At 31.9% G+C, this 20,001-nt stretch overlaps 1 protein-coding gene and 1 long non-coding RNA gene across 2 annotated transcripts; one reads left to right on the top strand and one right to left on the bottom strand.

Annotated features, from left to right (window-relative positions):
* Positions 1-1,129: 1,129 nt before the first annotated feature.
* On the bottom strand, positions 1,130-4,785 carry LOC136974545 (uncharacterized). The gene is made up of 3 exons (XR_010880651.1): positions 4,564-4,785; positions 3,520-3,660; positions 1,130-1,356 (listed from the first exon to the last, which is right to left on the bottom strand). It is a non-coding gene; the product is annotated as an uncharacterized lncRNA (long non-coding RNA).
* On the top strand, positions 4,658-19,822 carry LOC136974533 (5-hydroxytryptamine receptor-like). Its single transcript, XM_067269435.1, has 2 exons — positions 4,658-4,710; positions 18,431-19,822. Exon 2 carries the CDS (start codon positions 18,451-18,453, stop codon positions 19,732-19,734), a length of 1,284 nt encoding a protein of 427 aa, XP_067125536.1. The 5' UTR covers positions 4,658-4,710; positions 18,431-18,450; the 3' UTR covers positions 19,735-19,822.
* The last annotated feature ends 179 nt before the right edge of the window (positions 19,823-20,001 follow it).

The following is a 20,001-nucleotide window of genomic DNA, read 5'->3' as shown; positions in this document are numbered from 1 at the left end:
ACGAAGTTTGATAACATGAAGACATCCCCGAGAAATCCTACCTGCGTATAGCCGAGTATTATCGTACTGGAAAATGGCCGTTTGCAGCCAACTTTGCCTTGAAAGGCAACATATAAAGCGCATGATTTGCCGAACGTATTGCTGTTCCGTCGATGTTCTTCATATTACGACTAGGAGTGACCGACTGTGGCTTCCCAGAATGAAACATTAGCAATGGTAACCGTGTCCACTCAACAGCAGACAATAACTTCAAGCAAGAGGTACACTGAAAATTGTGAACATGATCCTTTGCAATCTTTTCTATAGGATTCTGGGGTAGCAATTTTAAGGCATTTTGGTATCAATGTCTGGTATGTAATTCAATTTCAATCCAACTTTATTGTCAATAAGCGTATGTTTAAAGAAATGCTTATTTATTGATGCTTGTTAACTGCGTTCCTTTGTATTCATTTATATTTATTTTAAATTTAATTATATTTGTTATTTTTTTTCTTAAATACTTATTCAAAATTTATACTTACTTATTTATTTATTTTTCTCTAAGGCCAGACTGATATCTTTATGAAATAAACATTATTAATATATTAATATATTAAATAATTGTTAAACTGTTTCAAATACTTTTTTCTTTGCTTTTTAAATTTAAATAATTGGATAAAATATTAAACTTTATTTAAAACATCTATCGTACTTTTTACATTTTATTTATTTATTTTAAATATAATATTTAACTGAATATTTATTTAATGTTTATTGAAGTATTGAAAGATAATATTTAAATAATTAAGAAGTTAGTTACGTACAGTACATTTTTTCCTCATTTATATTTTATATAAATTGTATCGTAAACCATTAAAAAATCTTTTGTTATGTAGATCTGTCTTAAGAAGTTTTATAGCATTGTTTTAACACAGAAAAATATAAAATACATATAAAATTACCGGTATTTAATATAATTATTATTTTTTTAATATATTGATAAAAAAACAAACAGAAAAGTGACAGCACTAATTTATAATACAGTCAAACCTCTGAACAATGGCCACTGACGGAAACATAAAATCTGTCCGTAGTTTGGAGGTTATTTTACGCATTTAAAAGTTTCTAAAAATTCATCGTCGTCAAAGGGGTTTTCTTATTCGTTCCGCTTCGTAGGCCTTAAAAGGGCCTTTTTAAGTCCATCGTGATTTCGTCCAATCCCACAAATGGGTTTCCGGATGGTGATTGACGTGGTCCGACATATCCGAGACAGAACCCCAAATAAAATTCCTGACGGTTATTCTGAGCTGTATTCTGACGCCTCATCGCCTAACCCTTCCGTCCGCCGTTTACAGGTGGCCGTTATTGCAGATTCGACTGTATAAAATTAATCATTTATAGAAAAAATAAATCAAAAACTTAATTATGTAGCTTTAATTATCATCTTTAATGGCGTAGAAATATATATATACTGAACACACAGTATTATTTTTTAAAATAAAATTCGCAAACATTTTTGAAGATTAACAACGACCCTTCGATTGTTATGCCATCTGATGTAATAAAATAAAACTATTCTCCGTTTTAATATAAATTTTTAAAAATTTATAGACGAGTTTTTTAAATTTTTATTTGTATAAAATTATTTTAAATATAATCTAATAAGCTTAAATATTAATCTATTCTTAATTAAATATAAAAATTTATACATTAACTTTTTAAATTTACAAAACGTTATTAAGTACTGTACGTCAGTGACCTCCGAGGATCGATCTACCGACTGGGAGATTCTCATTGTCCCAATTATTATTATTATTATTTCTTCTGTAATGTTAAAATTGCATTAAAATATAGAATTATAATAATAAATGCAAAGCGTAAATTATATAGAATGAATCTATATCGAGATATTAAAGCAAAAATGTATTTAGAATAAAATAAATATTCCGTATATGAAGTTAAATCTTCGATATAACGTTGTAGCTCTTTATTAAAGAATTGTAACTCCGCTTCTTTGCGCTATTGGAGGAATTTTAGCCTCGATCTCATCCATAATGCTCTCTCCCTCTCTCTGTTCTCTTCAACCATAAGAAATGTTATCAGTTCATTATCAGAATGCTGGCAGAATATACTAAAACACACCTCCACATAAACCAGGTATTTTCATATTTCTACCGAATATCTCGATAATTATACAAAGTTTTAACAGTTATTTGTTTAAATTTATTTTCGTTCTATACTTTTAATGATAAATATAATTATTTTTGTGTATAACTTATGTATACTCGTAGATAATGGTACTTTAGCATTGAACACAATAAAAGAAAGAAAAGAAATTTTGCTCTAGATAAACTGTCAATTAGTTTTGCATGATCGTGAACAGACAGTAATTTTGTAGTCAGTAATTGACAGCGATTTTGCAGCAGACAAATTGGCTATAGTTTGGCAAACTTAAGATTGACAGGCAAATTGCGAGTAGAGTTTCCAGAACAATTTTGCACGTGATAAATTGTAACAATTCTGCTTGAAGCAAATTAATAGCAACACCAGTTTGAAAAATTGACAGTATATATATATATATTTGCCACACGAGAACTAGAATCAATTTCATCTGAGATAAATCAAAATGTTCTTCATATCAAATTTCACTTTGTTTACCATTAACTGGATAGTTTTATTTCACATTACACTGCTCGAAGTGGTTTTTTACTGTTATTATAATCGTAAAAAGAAACTATTTTTGAATAACTAAAGATAAAACTTTACTTAAATCTTTTGTAGAAACGTCATTTATACATTGACAATTTAATTACTATAATTTAGAATGAGCAGATTTTAATACAATAAGAGTAGCTCTCAGCCAACAAGTATCCCGTAATTATTCGAAAAACGGAGTCGCGGTTCATAAAATCATGTCATTAAACAATTTGATGACATGATTTATACCCTTTACTTGATTTACAGCTTTAAATGCATAAATTTGAAGCTGTAAATCAAGTAAAAAGTGTAGAAGAAAATTTATGTCCTGTATAAAGAAACTAAAAAAGCTGGACTGAAAGACTTGTTGTGGTTCTAAGCTATTGCATGTAACAAGTCTTTCCTTACCACTAAATAATGATCATATAAAAATATGAGATCTTATGTTATAAATTCGTAACGCAAGGCCATAAGCTGCAGCTTGTTTAGTTTATGTGCAAAACGTTTCTGCTATATGTAAAATATTTTAACAATTATTCAGTATATTTATTATTAAGAATACTTGAAAGTATTTGTACGAAAATATCAGTCAGTTCATTAATTAATAATTGATATAAGCATTAAAAAATGATTTTAAAAATCTTTTGAATGCAAGATAGAAAAAACAATCTTTGATATTTTTTGAATTAATTGGACATAAAAAAATTATTTTAAAGAAAAGTAATTGTATTAAAATAATAAAATACAGTATGTTTTATTGTTTTTTAATTTAATTAATCTTATATTTTACTAATAAGTGAAATAAAATAAGAATTCTAAAAGTTATTAACAACAACTACTAACAACAAAGAGGTGTCAGGTTTTTGTGGACATTTATTTGTTGTTATGTAGTTGTTATTGAAACAACCTTAATAACTTTTAACTTCTCTTGTCTCCATCTTTAAGCTTTTTATCACTTTTGTCAGAAGTTGATTGAAGGAGATGCTATCAAATATTTTTCGAAACGAAATATTAATACAATTTTCCAGTTAAAAATTTTTAAATTTTATTTTACAGCCGAACTTCATCATTATTTATATAAAATCCAGTAGTAACCGAGATAATATTGAAACCAGTATAAGTTATTGTTAGTTATTTTGTCATTTTCTATCAGAGTTACACTTTGCAGCATCAGTTGTTGCTATAGCAACTTGATGGTAACTGCAAATTGAATTTTAGTGTGTCGCGAATCAAACTAAAACTCGTAAATGTCGCTTGATTATTATATATACAATGCGAATATAATCATGATTATAAAATATAAATAATTAGCTGAAGAGATAAAAATTAAGAACGTTTTTTATATTAATTATTGTGTTTGGCAAGGTAAGGCAACGCAACATATGGGCGATTTTCCAAGGGGCTGCCGAGAAGGCTTTACATAGGAAACTGGCCCCTATTTTGATATTAGACACATGAAGAAAACGCTATGGGAAACTGGCCCTATTTAGGTGTTAGACATGAATGCAACCTGGAAAACTCCACTCGGTAATCCGTTGATGAGGTGCGAACCAATGACCGGTTGGCCATTGGTTCTCACCCGTAATGCACCGGTGGTCGAGTAGTGTGTTATTCGCCCTAGTCGCTCGTAAGTATTTGTTAAATTTAAGATTTGGATGCTCTGATAAAAAAGTAGTTGGGAAAATTAATTTGGCTTAAATCTTAAAAAATAATACGAGGATGAACAATTGGACACACCATATCCTTAGAAAATATTAACTCCAAATCTTTTAAATTGTTTTCTAATCTCTAAAAAAATTTTTGTCATATCAACAGAAAATATTTATCATTATTTTAATTTATAGTCACGTGATTAAAAAGACCCTAAGAAGGACATTTTAATCATACCCATCGTGGGTTCGTTCAGGCCCACAAGAGGACGGGTGATGAGAGACGAGGCCCGACAAGTCGGGAACAGATAGCCCATGAAACATTCGTGGGATGGCAGCACATATTCTATTCCGGATCCGCAAAGCACCTCGTGATATTAGAAAAGTATAATAATCGAAATTCAATATAATTATTTTTAATAATAGCGGATGATATTAAGTATTGACAATTTGTAACAATTTATTTTTCAAATGTTGTTGCAAATAATGATAAATTACAGACACATTTCTCATATCGATTGAATGAAAGGTTGTGAATAATCTGTAGAAAATAATCATAATTTCCTACAATAAATACAAGATAAACACGAAACAAAAATTACTGCGAATTTTATTGTTTTTTTTTATACCATTTTATCTGTTGATAAAACGTTCGGAGTTTGTTTCTTCTTGATAAATATAATAATTTAAAACATTGGATGAAACATTTAATATATTATAAGAAATGCTTCGAAATATCCAAACGTAGGAAAAACAATATTTAAAAAGTAGGATCTTGTTGTTTTATATTAAATATTCGCATGATTTATAAATTCTCGTTTTAAATATTTACATATATGCGCTTTTTATTATAATTTTAAAGTAGAAGACACTTTCTTATTAATAAAACAATGAATAACAGAAGTATGGTAACCAGAAGGGACCAGGGGGCGCGGACCCTTCTTCCTCTGTAAATAAATGAAGAGAAAATCAAATAAGTACAGCAAAAATATTTGAACGTGATGAAAGCAGTGGTGACGTTTAGGGATCCTAGGCACAAATGATTGGGGATACCTCTACATAATTTTACGAGATCATAAACTATAACATTTAATTGTAACTAAAGTACTCTTCATTCACAGCTCTAGTGGTACAGGAGTGGTACGGTAAGATAATACAGGTTTCAACATTCTATTCGGGCCATCTAATAATTACGCTACTGATAACAGCTATATATAATGAATATGTTACGAATTAAAACATCTATCACCTTTTGTTCAGATATAGCATTTTCTATATCAGAACAATAGGTAACACGTGAATTGTATCGATCTTTATATGGTCTTCAGTTCGTATTCAGTCAATTTTTAACTGCAACAATCAACAATGTATTATTATTTCGTTAATTCAATATATATATATATATATATATATATATATATATATATATTTCGTGTGTTTTAAAACATAAATTACATATAAGTAACACACTCACGGACACACTCATATACTTACGCGCAATAATACTTAAAATTTTGAGAAATTAATGTCAGAATGATTATTATATAGGATTATCTGTATTTATAAAACTCTTATAATTGAATAACGACTCTTTTCAAAGAAAATTGCCGATAATAATTCTTAATAATTGTAACTAGTTCAGTGAACTAGAATTTAATTAAATGAAAAATTCCATTTCCTTCACTTAATAATCATTTCCCATAAGCAGTTTGAATTTTAATTTATTTATATAATAATCACAAGTTATTTACATTCGTCGGTGTAAGTGGTTGGCACCAGTCGAAGATAATGCCTATTTTTGTTGCTTTATATATTTATTATTGCTCGTTATTTAAACGATTCTAATAACTCATTTCTATTTTTCTTTAAACTAGAATTATTATTATTTTTTTAATTAAGTAAAAGAGTTTAAACATTTAATTATTTCTTATGCTTTTATATATTTTACTATACAGTATTCGCTACAACTTTTCTATACTGCTTACATATAATTCCTATTATTTCCTGTTTTTCCCACATCATTAATTCCCACGTGCCACGTTATTATTCCATTCGTTTTTTACGTCGAATTATTACGATAAACAACTTGTATTATTAAAAAAATATTCAAAATGGAAATTATCTTGTATTATATTTAATATAAATACATTTTATGGGCATAAAACTATATTTAATTTGAATATTTTATGTAAAAACTCCACGATATTCGTAAATAACACGCTGATATTATTTTAAATCTTTTAAATTATTATAATCTATATATATAATCGAGACGAGTTGATAATAATAATAATAATAATAATAATAATAATAATAATAACTCTCCCGTAGTCACCACCTGGTCGTGGTGGGAGAGCCCAGTAATTTTACTGATCCATAGGGCAATGCAGGCTGGAGCACAAGCTCCTGGTAGGGACACCCATGCCAGTAAGGTCTATGGGGAGAAATGAAGCTAAGAGTGACCACACCCACATTCTGTGGAGATATTTATTATGGTGATAACTAGATCAAAGTGTGATGCCGGCTCGGACGTCGCCCGGGTTAACAAGGTCCGCGTTCGTGGGTTAGGCAGAGGCTCACGTTCGAAAAATAGGCCACAGTCTCCCCTGGTTACCGGTGGCGAAAGCAGCACCGGCCCAAGCATGGCTACTGCAATGCCCTCAACAGATGTGAGGAACCAGCCCAGCCTTGGTGTTTCTGTGGCAATGCATCCACAGACCACAAAGGCTGGAAAACCACGCCAACGGATGAAATGGACAGTAGAAATGAACGAGTTTATCATCCGTACTTATTACACGATCACAAAACTGGAAACAAACATGACAGCATACAGACAACAACTACACCATAAATTCACACAACAATATCCTCACCTCACTGTCACTGAACAAAGGGTTGTTGATCAAAAAAGAACAATTATACACAACAACCTTATTCCACAAACAACACTTGAACTTATCAAACAACAGGTTGCTGATCAAATACATCAACAGACAGAAACATCTAACATTAATGAAGATCATGTAACCTGTCAGGATAATCCAGCAACAAGCATTGATAATAACACACATACAACAATTACCACTAATGATACTACAGACACTTCCTCGTCCATCACTGATAACATAGACATGGATTTAGTTAATACGCTCTCACTTATATTTCAGGAAACACTCACTAAATATACAGGCACAGATCCCACACAACGACCACGAATACCAAAAATCAACACGTCAAAGAAAGTAGGAAAAACACTAAATTATGTAAACACTCACTTAATACCACACTACATTCATTCAATTTCTACACTCGCAGACATTCATACATTAGTTTATGCTGGGGCAGTCACAGTAGTGACACACCATGGACTGAAAGTACAGTCACAGACAAATACACAGAAAACACAATATTATCACAAGCCTGCCTGGCAGAGAAGAATAGAAATACAAATAAATGACATTAGACAGCAATTAGGCAGGCTGACACAATACACTAAAAACAACATAACACCCAAATTAAGGAAACAGCTCAAAAACATTTTCAAGAAAATAAAAACACACACAAAACATGAACATCACAACACACACATTACAGAATACATTGATACACTAAAACAAAAACTTGCTGCCAAAGCACGTAGACTCAAACGATACAAAACATGTACACTACGAAAACAACAAAATAAATTATTTACAAACAATGAAAAACTCTTTTACAGACAAATTAATAACAAAGCAAACACTGATACACAGCACAGTGGCACACCAACAGAAGAAGAACTCACAACATATTGGTCTTCTCTTTGGTCCAGTGCTGTCACGCACAATGCTGATGCAGGCTGGATCGAGGAGGAGAACAGAAACTTGCACAACATACCAACTATGCCCTGTGCTGAAATAAACATACATGATTTCCAATACACTGTTAACAGAACACACAACTGGAAGACACCTGGTGTAGACAACATTCACAATTTCTGGTACAAAAAGTTCACATCACTGCACCAGGAACTAGCTAAACACCTAACACACATCATCATCAATCCACAAGACATGCCAAATTTTCTTACTCAGGGCATCACCTACATGAAACCTAAAAACAACAATACCACAGACCCCACACAATACAGACCAATTACATGTCTTCCAACACTGTACAAATTATTGACATCCTGTATCGCAAACAAAATATACAAACATATTGAAGAACACGACATTCTAACAGAACAACAAAAAGGTTGCCGTAGAAATCACAAGGGATGCAAAGAACAGTTACTCATAGATTCAGTCATTCTACGGCAAGCACACAAACAACACAGAAACATACACATGGCATATATAGACTACAGAAAAGCATTCGACAGTGTTCCACACAGTTGGCTGCTACATATTCTACACATGTACAAAATACATCCATCACTCATTGCATTCTTTCAAAACACTATGCAGCACTGGAAAACAACACTACATCTCAGGGTTAGTAACACTTCCATACAAACAAAGCAAATTTTTATTAGGCGAGGAATTTTTCAAGGAGATTCCTTGTGTCCTCTCTGGTTCTGCTTAGCTCTGAACCCATTATCCAACATGTTAAACAACACGCAATATGGTTACAATATCAGACATGAAAAAACAACACAGTTTACACTGTCACATCTCATGTACATGGATGACATAAAACTTTATGCATCCACACAAAAACAACTTCATCAACTCCTACAAATCACACATTCATACACCATGGACATACAAATGGAATTTGGCCTAGATAAATGCAAAACAGTTCACATAGAAAAAGGAATCCTGAAGAAAGAAGATTTTGCGCTTGGAAATGGAGACATTATTGAATCCATGGAAGAGGGCGAGTTCTACAAGTATTTAGGATTCCAACAGGCCAAACTAACAGAACATACACAAATAAAGCAAAGATTAATTAAAGAATACCAAAGTAGGTTAAATGCTATTCTCAGAACACAGTTAAATGCAAAACACACAGTTAAAGCAATAAACACGTATGTCATCCCAGTATTCACATATTCTTTCGGAGTTATACATTGGACTCACACAGATCTTGAGCAACTCCAAAGGAAAACAACAACTACACTTACTAAGCATAAACAACATCATCCTAAATCCGCCACAGAAAGATTAACCCTTCCACGTAAAGATGGCGGACGTGGCCTGATTGACATAGTTAACCTTCACTACAAACAAATACAGTCGCTGCGAGAGTTTTTCTACAAAAAACAAGAAACATCACAATTACATAAAGCAGTAACTCTAGCAGACTCGAATAACACACCATTAAACTTACACTCACATCATATGGACACAACACAACATATAAAAAGCATAGACACCATTAAGCAATCGTGGGCTCGAAAGGCACTCCATGGCAGGCATCCTTATGATCTGGCCCATGATTTTGTTGACAAAACTGCGTCAAACAGCTGGTTAGCTCGGGGATGCCTCTTTGGGGAGACGGAAGGATTCATGATTGCCATACAGGATCAGGTCATAAATACTAAAAACTACAGAAAACACATACTCAAAGATGCAACACTCACAAATGACACATGCAGAAAATGTCACATCATGCCAGAAACTATACAACACATCACCTCTGGTTGCAAGCTCTTGGCACAAACAGATTATTTACACAGACATAATCAAGTAGCAAATATAATACACCAAGAGCTTGCAAGGAAACACAAATTAGTAGACATCCACGAACCATATTACAAATACATTCCACAGACAGTATTGGAAAACAACACGCACAAAATGTACTACGACAGAGCCATAATCACAGATAAAACAATTTACCACAACAGACCAGACATCACACTCATTGACAAACACAATAAAATCACATACATTATAGACATATCCATTCCAAACACTCACAATATATAAAACGCTTGCACTGAAAAAATTAATAAGTACACAGAACTTGCCCAGGAAATAAGGCATCTGTGGAGGATGGATAGGGTGCTTATTGTACCTGTTGTTCTCTCCTCTACAGGTGCCATACCACACACACTACACAAAAGCCTGGGCACATTACAATTGAATAGAAACACATACATCACACTACAGAAGGCCACTATATTGAATACATTCATATTGTGAGAAAATTCCTGAATACAGACACACACACTGATACACTTTTTTAATTTCTGTGTTGGTTACTATGCCTTGACTTTGGTCCGGCATAGTACACAGCCACCGGTGTTAACCGAGTATATCTCACTTAACCCAACATAATAATAATAATAATAATCAGTGAAGAGCCCAAACGGTTAGGAGTTGAAAGTTGAAATTTGGTACACAGTTATGGTACGTCACGAGAATGCACATTAAGAAGGGATTTTTCGAAATTCCTCCCCACGGGGGAGAGGGACACGATTAAGTCTTAACACTTCCATCAACAATGGAAGTGTTAAGTAACAATGGAAGTGTCAACAATGAAAATATCAACAATGGAAGTGTTAAGAGAAAGCGACGTGCAAGACGCAGATGCAGTTTTTTCGTTTTTGCGGTAAATCGAACATATTTTTAGACCCATCTAAAAATTCTGTAATTAGTCTGGAAACTGGGGTCCGAATTCTTGCATTCTGTGAAAACGGGTAAGGTTGACTATGACGTAATTATCTTAATTTTCGCTAAAACGGTTAGGAGTTGAAAGTTGAAATTTGGTACACAGTTAGGTTAGCAAATTTAAATACCAAAGTGTTAAGTAACAATGAAATGTCAAAAATAGAAGTGTTAAGTAACAATGGAGAACAAGAGAAAGCGACGTGCAAGATTTACGGGCGCTGGAAAAAAAAAAAAAAGAAAAAAGAAAAAGAGTAATATAGTAGAACATATTCGATTTTCAAATTTAAACAGATTAGTTCGGTTTTTCTCGACCTTTCTTCTTTAGAACATTCGATGAAAATCGAACGACATAATCAGAACACGTGAAAATCGAACAATATTAGAACATTCGATTTTCAAATTCGACCTTTTTTTAGAAATGCTTAGTTCGTTGATGAAATTACTCTTTTTCTTTTGTGACTATAACGTAATAATCTTAATCTTCGCTATCGTTACTTTTGCCCGAGCAACGCCGGGCCTACCTGCTAGTAAAATATATGTTGGTTTAATTTTACATTATTTTTAATATATTTTTCTACGTGATACGTATAATATTTTTACAAAAGAATTACGTTATATCACAAAATAGGAAATTTTAATAAAACAATTTTCATGACACCAAATTTTTAAAAGTTATCGCCGAGATATGTTTTATTTTACACGTTTAAAAAAATAAAATAAAATAGAAAGTAAAAATTTGTTTACAAGATTTTTATCTTGGAACTTCGTATTTTTATGACTCTAAGGATTTTTATGAAGTTTCTTTTATCATTATATATATATATATATATATATATATAATAGACATTTGTAATAGATGATCCAGAAAGAGAACGATATACCTTACAAAATTTTTACTACCCGAGATACCCGGTTTCACTCGGGAAAAACCCTCAGAAGACGAGTGCAACTGCGCCCTGCGCATTCCCTAAATCCGTCCTACATAGAAATAAAAAACAACCTCATTAGAAGAGCTGAGAGATTGTTAATTTCCCTTTCTACCCTTATGTGTATTGAAGCCTATTCACGCTTCAACGTACATAAAGAAAAGACACTATTCCACTGTTCATTATCTCTACTATCATCGAACAGATAAAACAATTACTTTTTAAAGTGAATTATTATATAAATGCTCGTTCTAACCATTATTATAATAAAAAATTCAGTTAACTTTATTTTCTATCACATAATTAATTGATACATATAAAAGAAATTCGGTACTTTGAATTTCAAAGTTACTTGTTTGATCAACTTGTCAACAAGCTCTTAATCAAAAATTATATTTAATATAATATTCTTTGTTCTCGGAAGAATTCTCTTCAAATATTTACTCATTTTCGAACAAAGAATTATTTCACGTTATTCCGACGTTGTAAATAACTTTCAATAATATGCAAGTGTAGAACATTGCCTAACTCTTTCAATTTGAATAAATATTTAATGATCCTAAAAATAAATAAGAAAAGTAATCTTTAACACTCACAAAGAAGAATTTTTATCTTTTAATAATTACCTCGAATCCAACTTGTTCTTTTTTCGTGTGTTCGTCGGTGTTTGCTGTTTAATGATGTTTTTTCTACTTATCGTGTACTTTAACCTTCTGTACTTTACTTTCCATTCGAAATATTAAACTTTCAAATTAACTTTTGATATTCAGTATTTTTAAATATAGAATTTTAAATAACCTAATATTTAAGAACGAGAATTAAAATAATAGAAATCGATATTATGATATTTTTTACTCTCGAAAATACTGTACAATTCACCAGTGACCAAGTGGATAAAACCATTAAACATTGGTAGTTTGGTCGTTAATTCGTGCCTCATCAACAGGCAGACCACGTGCCGTTTTCCGGGTTATATTCGCGTGTCTAACTTGTCTAACACCAAAATAGGAATCTGTTTCCCATAGAAAGTCTTTTCGGAAGGCACCCCTCTTCCCATCAATCCAATTCAATACAACTAACCAAGGCAAAATTTCTGAAAATTATATAACTTTGTTTATTAAATCGACAAGGAATACAATCAAATATTAAACTATAAAAATCGAAGAAATTTTCTATTAAATTGTTTTAATCTTGTTAATTTCGTTTTAGAGAAATTGGACGACCCAGACATCAGTTAATGCGTTTCTTAATTCGTTGACTGAAAAGCGTTGTTCGATAATGGGTTTGCTTATAGTAAATATAGTCATAACTTTCAATTAAGTAAATTAATGTATAATTAAATTAGTATATCTGAATTTATAATTCATACATAAAGCACATTTCTAAAGCGTAGCAACCCATCTCAGTGACCGAATAGGTAAAACCAGTGAACAGTAGTTCGTCGCGGGTTCGCGATTGACAAATGGGCTGCCAAGTGGAGTTTTATTCGGATTTTCTTCACGTAAATGGGGGTTAGTTATCCCAGAACTAGCCTCCATTTACGGGTTTCTTGGCAGAACCCACGGTGGATTCTGCCAGGCTCAAAATTGGGCGACAGAGTTATGCGGAATGGGGTGCGACATATCCGGGACAGACTTCCCAGATTCTATCCCAGGTCCCCCAAACTGGTATATTGAAACTTTAATGTTACATTAATGAAAGTTCATAGGCCGCACAGTAAGGTGTTAACATAGTGAATATGTAGATTCGAATCCCATACAGATTATAACGGTTAGGATTACGGTTAGTCTTATTCAAATTGATTGACCACATTGTCAATCTACTTGCCCATAATACACAAAACCCATTTGTACCTCGTTCGATTTGTCTAGTAAAGATTGGAATCTGAACTAATTAGAAATACAAATATTCGTATTATCAATTATTACTCTCGAAAAAATTTCAAGAATTATAATTTAATAAATTAAAGATTTTAGGCAATTGCAGCAACTTCTCTCAATTTCAGGATACTTTTTGCAGCAACTAATCTCAAAATATATTTCTTTCTGTATTTGATCTCAAGAATAGTATTTACTATGCTTTCAGTTATTTGAAATCTTTGCCAGAAAGTAAAGTAAAAGTTCAGTCAAGAAACATGATATTTATCCTTTCATCGCGTATTTTTCCAATAAATTGTTTTGATAGAAAGCAATTCGAAACACATCTTTGAAAGTAGATTTAGTCAAAAATATGTTTAAAATTAGAAACTGTGTAAACAAGTGACAAGACAAAATGCAACATAATACAGCATAATAATATTATCGGGCATTATACTCGTAGATTCCCACTGTCGCCCGTCCGTTCGTTCTTCCTTAATCTCCAGAACGGAGTCAGATAGATTAAAGTCGAGACCAGATACGAAAAGCTCAGAGACCAGAAATCCCAATTAATTATATACGAACTTCCGGAAGTAACGTGATATTTTAAATTAAAAATATGATTAAAAATTGCAGTCCGCCGTTATAATGATGTCACAATAAGTAATTGTTATTTCATTAAATACATTTTTCAATAATAAATTATGTAAAATTTTTTCGTTTATACATTTGAAATATAAATTAATTTTAATCCAGATTTCTCACCAATTACACACGACGATCTGGATGCAGCTTGCTAAACTGTTCATGCTGATTGCGAATCCACACCATTAAAATAAATTCAATTTCAATTTGTTCCTTCTTACTCAAAGCGCCATGCAGACCAACATAATTTCTATGGTTCCAGACTTGCGTGATCACAAATTTAATTAATTTAAAATACTGTAAAATGGTTTTGGCCGACAAAACTTTTCAATTAATATGATTGAGTCTTCATTTTTTTATATTTATAAATCATATTTCATGTTTTGAAATAATAACAATTTTTAAATTCGATTTACCGTTACCATTTGTTGACCACTGAAAGTAACGATAAATCGAGAGTAGCTCTGCTGAAGCCACTCAAACAACGGGGATTATGTGAGGAACAAACTTGTTTGAAAATCACAATGTCGTGTGAAATGCAAAATCGGGGATGGCGCTATGTAGTAGACTGCTACGTTGCATATAAAATTTTCTGTTTTTATATAAAGATATAGGTATTTAAATTGTAATGCCTGTATACAGTGAAACCTCTGAACAATTGTCACCGATGGGAACATAAGCTGTTGTTCGGAGGTGACCATTGTTAGGAGGCTGTTTTTTCTTCATTTTTGTTGAAAAGAAACAACTTTCTCAAAAATGGCCAGTATTTACATGTGATCGATATAGGAAGGTGGCCTTTACTGGGAATTCCCCTATATTAAATTTTCTACACTTTGATAACATAGTTTTAAAATGTAAATGTAATTGGATATTTGAAATAGAAAAACTTCGTCAAATTCTTTTTCGATTTTTCAGAAAATAGAAAAAGAATTTCTCTTAATTCAGTGTTTTAATTTTGAATTCCTATTTAATTTCACTTGATTTTTATAAACTTTATTCTTTATTTCGTTTATACATAAATTCCTGTGTTCAATTTTATAGGTAAGTTTTTACAGTTTTTTTCAGAAATTGTGGATAAAAGTTTATATTTACATGAAACTTCGAAGAATTGGATAATTTTTAAGAGCTAAATAATTCAAGAAAATGACAATTTATAACAATAATGAACTGAAACCTCCGAAAACGGCCACCTCTAAACAGCGGCTATTTTTTTCAAAAACATTTCTAGTTTTAACAAAAATGCATACAAAATAACTTCCAAACAACGGCCATTTTTAAGCAAAATAGTTTACAAAATGACCTCCAAACAACGGCAATTTTTTCAGGGATTTTATAACAAAATTGCTTACAAAACAAGTTCGAAACAGTGGCCATTTCTTACAGCCCCTATAGTTTCGTCAGTGTCCGTTGTTCACAGATTTGACCATAATTACATTAACAACTAATTACTGGTGTCATATCAAAACCTTTCCAGAATTTCTAGAAATTAGGGAGTGACAAGATATAAAAATTTTATATAACTTATATATGATTTGATTTCATATTAAATAATCATGTTTGGAAGTAAACAATACGATTGAATATTTTGTAAAGCTGGTTTTACATTTTTGATTTCTCAAAAGAAAACTATTTAGTTCCATATTCGCTTAAGAAACGAGCAGAAACAAGTATTTACGACTGCAGTAAAGAGAGGAAAACAGAAAAAAATGTCAGTAAATTTTGTTAGTTTACTGAAAATTTTCTTTTTCTCTTCTAAAAATATTCTGACGTTGTTCTTTTAAAAGGAAAGTCGATACAAACTTTATTAATTAAATTTGTATCGACTGCGAATAACTAGGGATTTCTACTTATTCGAAAGATACACATCATACTATTCAATATTTGATCCAAAGACCTGTATAAGGTAGTCGGTTATGTGCATTTTTGTGTTAAAGTCACCTTTATCATATTTAAAAAAATTTTATACCTACATTTTATTTTAAAGTATTTCTCTATTGAAATATCTGAGAATGTTTTATTTTTGTTTAGAATTCACAAAAGTTTTATTTGTAAGATTTAATTTTTTATATACGATCTAAGTATGCTCTGAACGACGACCCCTGACGAGGACGTGAAAAAACATAGCCGTTGTTCGGAGGTGGCCATTGTTTGGACGATATTTTGCGTACATTTCAAAAAGAAACGTTGAGAAAACGGTCGCTGTTTAGAGATTATTTTGCATGAATTTTTGTTAAAAAGATGAAATGTCCCTGTAAAAAATTGGCGTTGTTTAGAGGTTATTTTTTATGCATTTTAAAGCAAACGTTCCTAATAAAATGGCCGTCATTTAGAGATGGCCATTTTATTAGGCCAATTTAATTTCCACGCGTTACTTTAATAAAATACTTAATTTCTGATATGATTTACGAATAAATAAATAAGATCATTGACACATCAAACCTAAGTTTATGCTTTTAGTGTAAATTGAGTTTTCAAGAAACTTGCTCTTTACAGATGTTAATATAATACACACTACATTCAGTAGATTGAATTATCGTATTTGTTTACTTCAAAGTAGTATCTCTCCAAATGTATTATCAAGAGAAAAATCATTGTGAAACGTAAAAAAAATTAACTTATCTACAAGAAAACACAATGTAATATTTATGCATTTAAGTTTACTGTTAATTTTCAGATGTACGTTACAGAACAAACAATAAAGACATTTTACAAATGGCCGCTATTTAGAGGTTATTTTGTACGCATTTCAGAAAGAATCGTTCTTTCTGTTATATAACAAAGGGAAAGTAATGTAATTGGTCAAATTTTGATCCTTAGGTCCTGGTATTTTGAATTTCGCGACGTTAAAGGTCTCTGATTCCAAAAAAATCAATAAACCTAGTATAAAATTCTGTATGTACCGGTATATGTGTATTGGCTTATATTTTCCTTTATATCTCAGGACTCCACTGACCAAAAATGTTGAGATTTGGCAGGAATATTTCTATATATGGGCCATTTATGCTGTTACATTTTAAAGATTGTAAGTCAAGGGGAAGGGAGAAAGAGTGGGGTAAGGGATCATGTCTCGAGTGGTGTTAGATATAATAAAATGTTTACTCGTTTAAACCATCCTAAAAAATAAAGCTGTTGCTTTTTATCTAACTTTGGAAAGTATAATTTAAAATTATCGAACTTCCTTCTTTGGTCCTCTTGACTTCCTGTTCGAAGCAGCCTTTGCCAGCTTCACTGTACAGTACAATCTAAGTTGTGTAATAGATAATGTAAACGAGGTGCCGTTATCGGAGGTTTGTCTGTGCAGTAAATGAATACGAAATACAATATCAAATTTGAATAAATTAACAAATAAATTATTATAAATTCAAATTCATTTATTCATCTATTTAATTAAAATCATGCCCTAATATCAAGTTTTCTTTTAGGAAATGTGTTTTTAAATTGTAAGTATTAAAACGTTGGCAAGTACTCTCTTGCATGACTTTCCCAGCCCTCATAATTTACGAAGTTAAAGTTGCGTGTGTTCATGGGATTTTATTCACAAATAATTTTTACATTACTAATATTATAAAAAAGCAAAAGTCTTATTTTTGAAGGCAGAGTGAGTTTGTAGAGGAACTGTAAATGCTAATAACAAGTAAAAATTTTATTAAGTCTGACTCCACTCGAGATATGACACCTGACCCATCTCTCTCCCCATCCTCTTGGCTTTTAACCACCAAAATTTAATTGTGTCAATTATTCATATATATTTGTAGAAATAAACCTGTCAATTTTCAAAATTTTTGGTTTGAGATATAATGCAAAATTAACGCAAACACACGCAAACATAGAATTTGGTAAGGATTTTTTTTACATTTTTGGGCCCCTGGGGTGCCGAACCCCCGAGAAATTCAGAAAACCGAGTGAGGAAGGGTCAAAATTTGACGATTTTCATACTTTCCCTAAGTTATATTCTATAACAGCTGAGAAAGTAAAAACTAAATTAAGTTAAGATTGAGTTTTTACAATATTTTATAGGATCTTTTAATATAAATACATGGCATGCAGTATTTACCTTTTATTTATTTATTTACTTACAGAGTCTGAATGAAAACGTCTGATGTTTCTCACCTTCAACTTCACGTTCTGTAATTATAGAATTAACTTTCTGATGAGAAATATGTCAAGATTTTTAATTGTTAAAGAGATGATCGAATCAACTTCTACGAAAGACGAATTATTTGTTGTCAACGTAACGATAGGTTGGAACGAAGGTATTCCAAACAGCAATCTTTCTCTTGAAACCATTTGCAATTCAACAAGTTCTAAAGGATTGTGTGCGGGACGAGACGAAGAAAAGAATACAAGTCAAATAACAATGATTGTTACGTCGTTAACACTTTCTGTCCTTATTTTAGCCACGGTATTGGGTAATGTTTTCGTAATAGCCGCAATTCTATACGATCGTAACCTGTTCAGATTAGGTAATGGCTTAGTCTTATCTTTAGCAGTTGCTGATCTGATGGTGGCTTGTTTAGTAATGCCATTGGGTGCCCTGTACGAAGTGCATCAACAGTGGACATTGGGTCCAGAATTGTGCGACGTTTGGACGTCTTGCGACGTTTTATGCTGCACGGCTTCCATATTGCATCTACTAGCAATTGCTGTGGATAGATACTGGTCCGTGACGTACGTCGATTATGTCAGAAAAAGAAACATACGTCATATAGGTGCCATGATTATTATCGTTTGGGGTATCGCTTTCGTCGTGTCTTTTGCTCCGGTTTTTGGATGGAAAGATCCGGATTTTTTACAGAGAGTCCAAATTGAAAAACGTTGTTTGGTGAGCCAAGACGCGGCTTATCAAATATTTGCCACTTGTTCCACGTTCTACGTACCTCTAATCGCCATTTTCGTTTTATACGGTAAAATATATAAAGTGGCCAGAAAGAGAATACGCAATAAACCTGGTGTCAAATTGACTGTGTCACAACCAAAAATGACAAATCTCATCCCTCCTCCTCTTACTGTCGAACTGTCGGCCATATCGGAAGGTTCGTTTTGTCCAAGTAGTTACGAACCCACGTGTAACGGTTCTTCTAATAAAATCGCCAAAGAAAAGCATAAAAAGAAGTCAATAGAAACCAAACGTGAAAAGAAAACAGCAAAGACTTTAGCCATTATCACGGGATTGTTTGTTGTATGCTGGCTCCCTTTCTTCGTGACAGCTTTATTGATGCCTTTATGTCAGTCCTGTCAACCTGAAGATCATGTGTTCAGCGTGTTTTTATGGTTAGGTTACGCCAACTCTTTAATTAATCCTGTAATTTATACAATATTCAGTCCCGATTTTAGGGTCGCATTTAAACGTATGTTATGTAAAAAGTCCCAACCTTTTAGATAAATTCTTAATAGAAAAAAAAAATTATTTTAGAAGCAGATTTTCGATGAAATAAGCTAAAAAAAGAAGTATATTTTTACAACGTAACTATAAATAAATCAGATATTTAAACTGTTATTTATTTTAATCTAGTATAACGTTACATCTTGAATAATTTACACTCCTTAAAAATACAGTTAAAACCTCTGAACAACGGCCACTGACGGGAACGTAAAAAATGGCTGTTATTTAGAAGTGGCCGTTGTTAAAAGATGGTCGATATTGAAGGTT

Source organism: Centruroides vittatus, unplaced genomic scaffold, assembly GCF_030686945.1.
Source record: "Centruroides vittatus isolate TY-2023 unplaced genomic scaffold, ASM3068694v2 contig_350, whole genome shotgun sequence".
NCBI lineage: Eukaryota > Metazoa > Arthropoda > Arachnida > Scorpiones > Buthidae > Centruroides > Centruroides vittatus.
This window is presented reverse-complemented; position numbering and strand designations above follow the sequence as displayed.

Coding starts and splice junctions, on each gene's coding strand:
- LOC136974533 (XM_067269435.1), top strand. CDS start 18,451: ATGTTTCTCACCTTCAACTTCACGTTCTGTAATTATAGAATTAACTTT.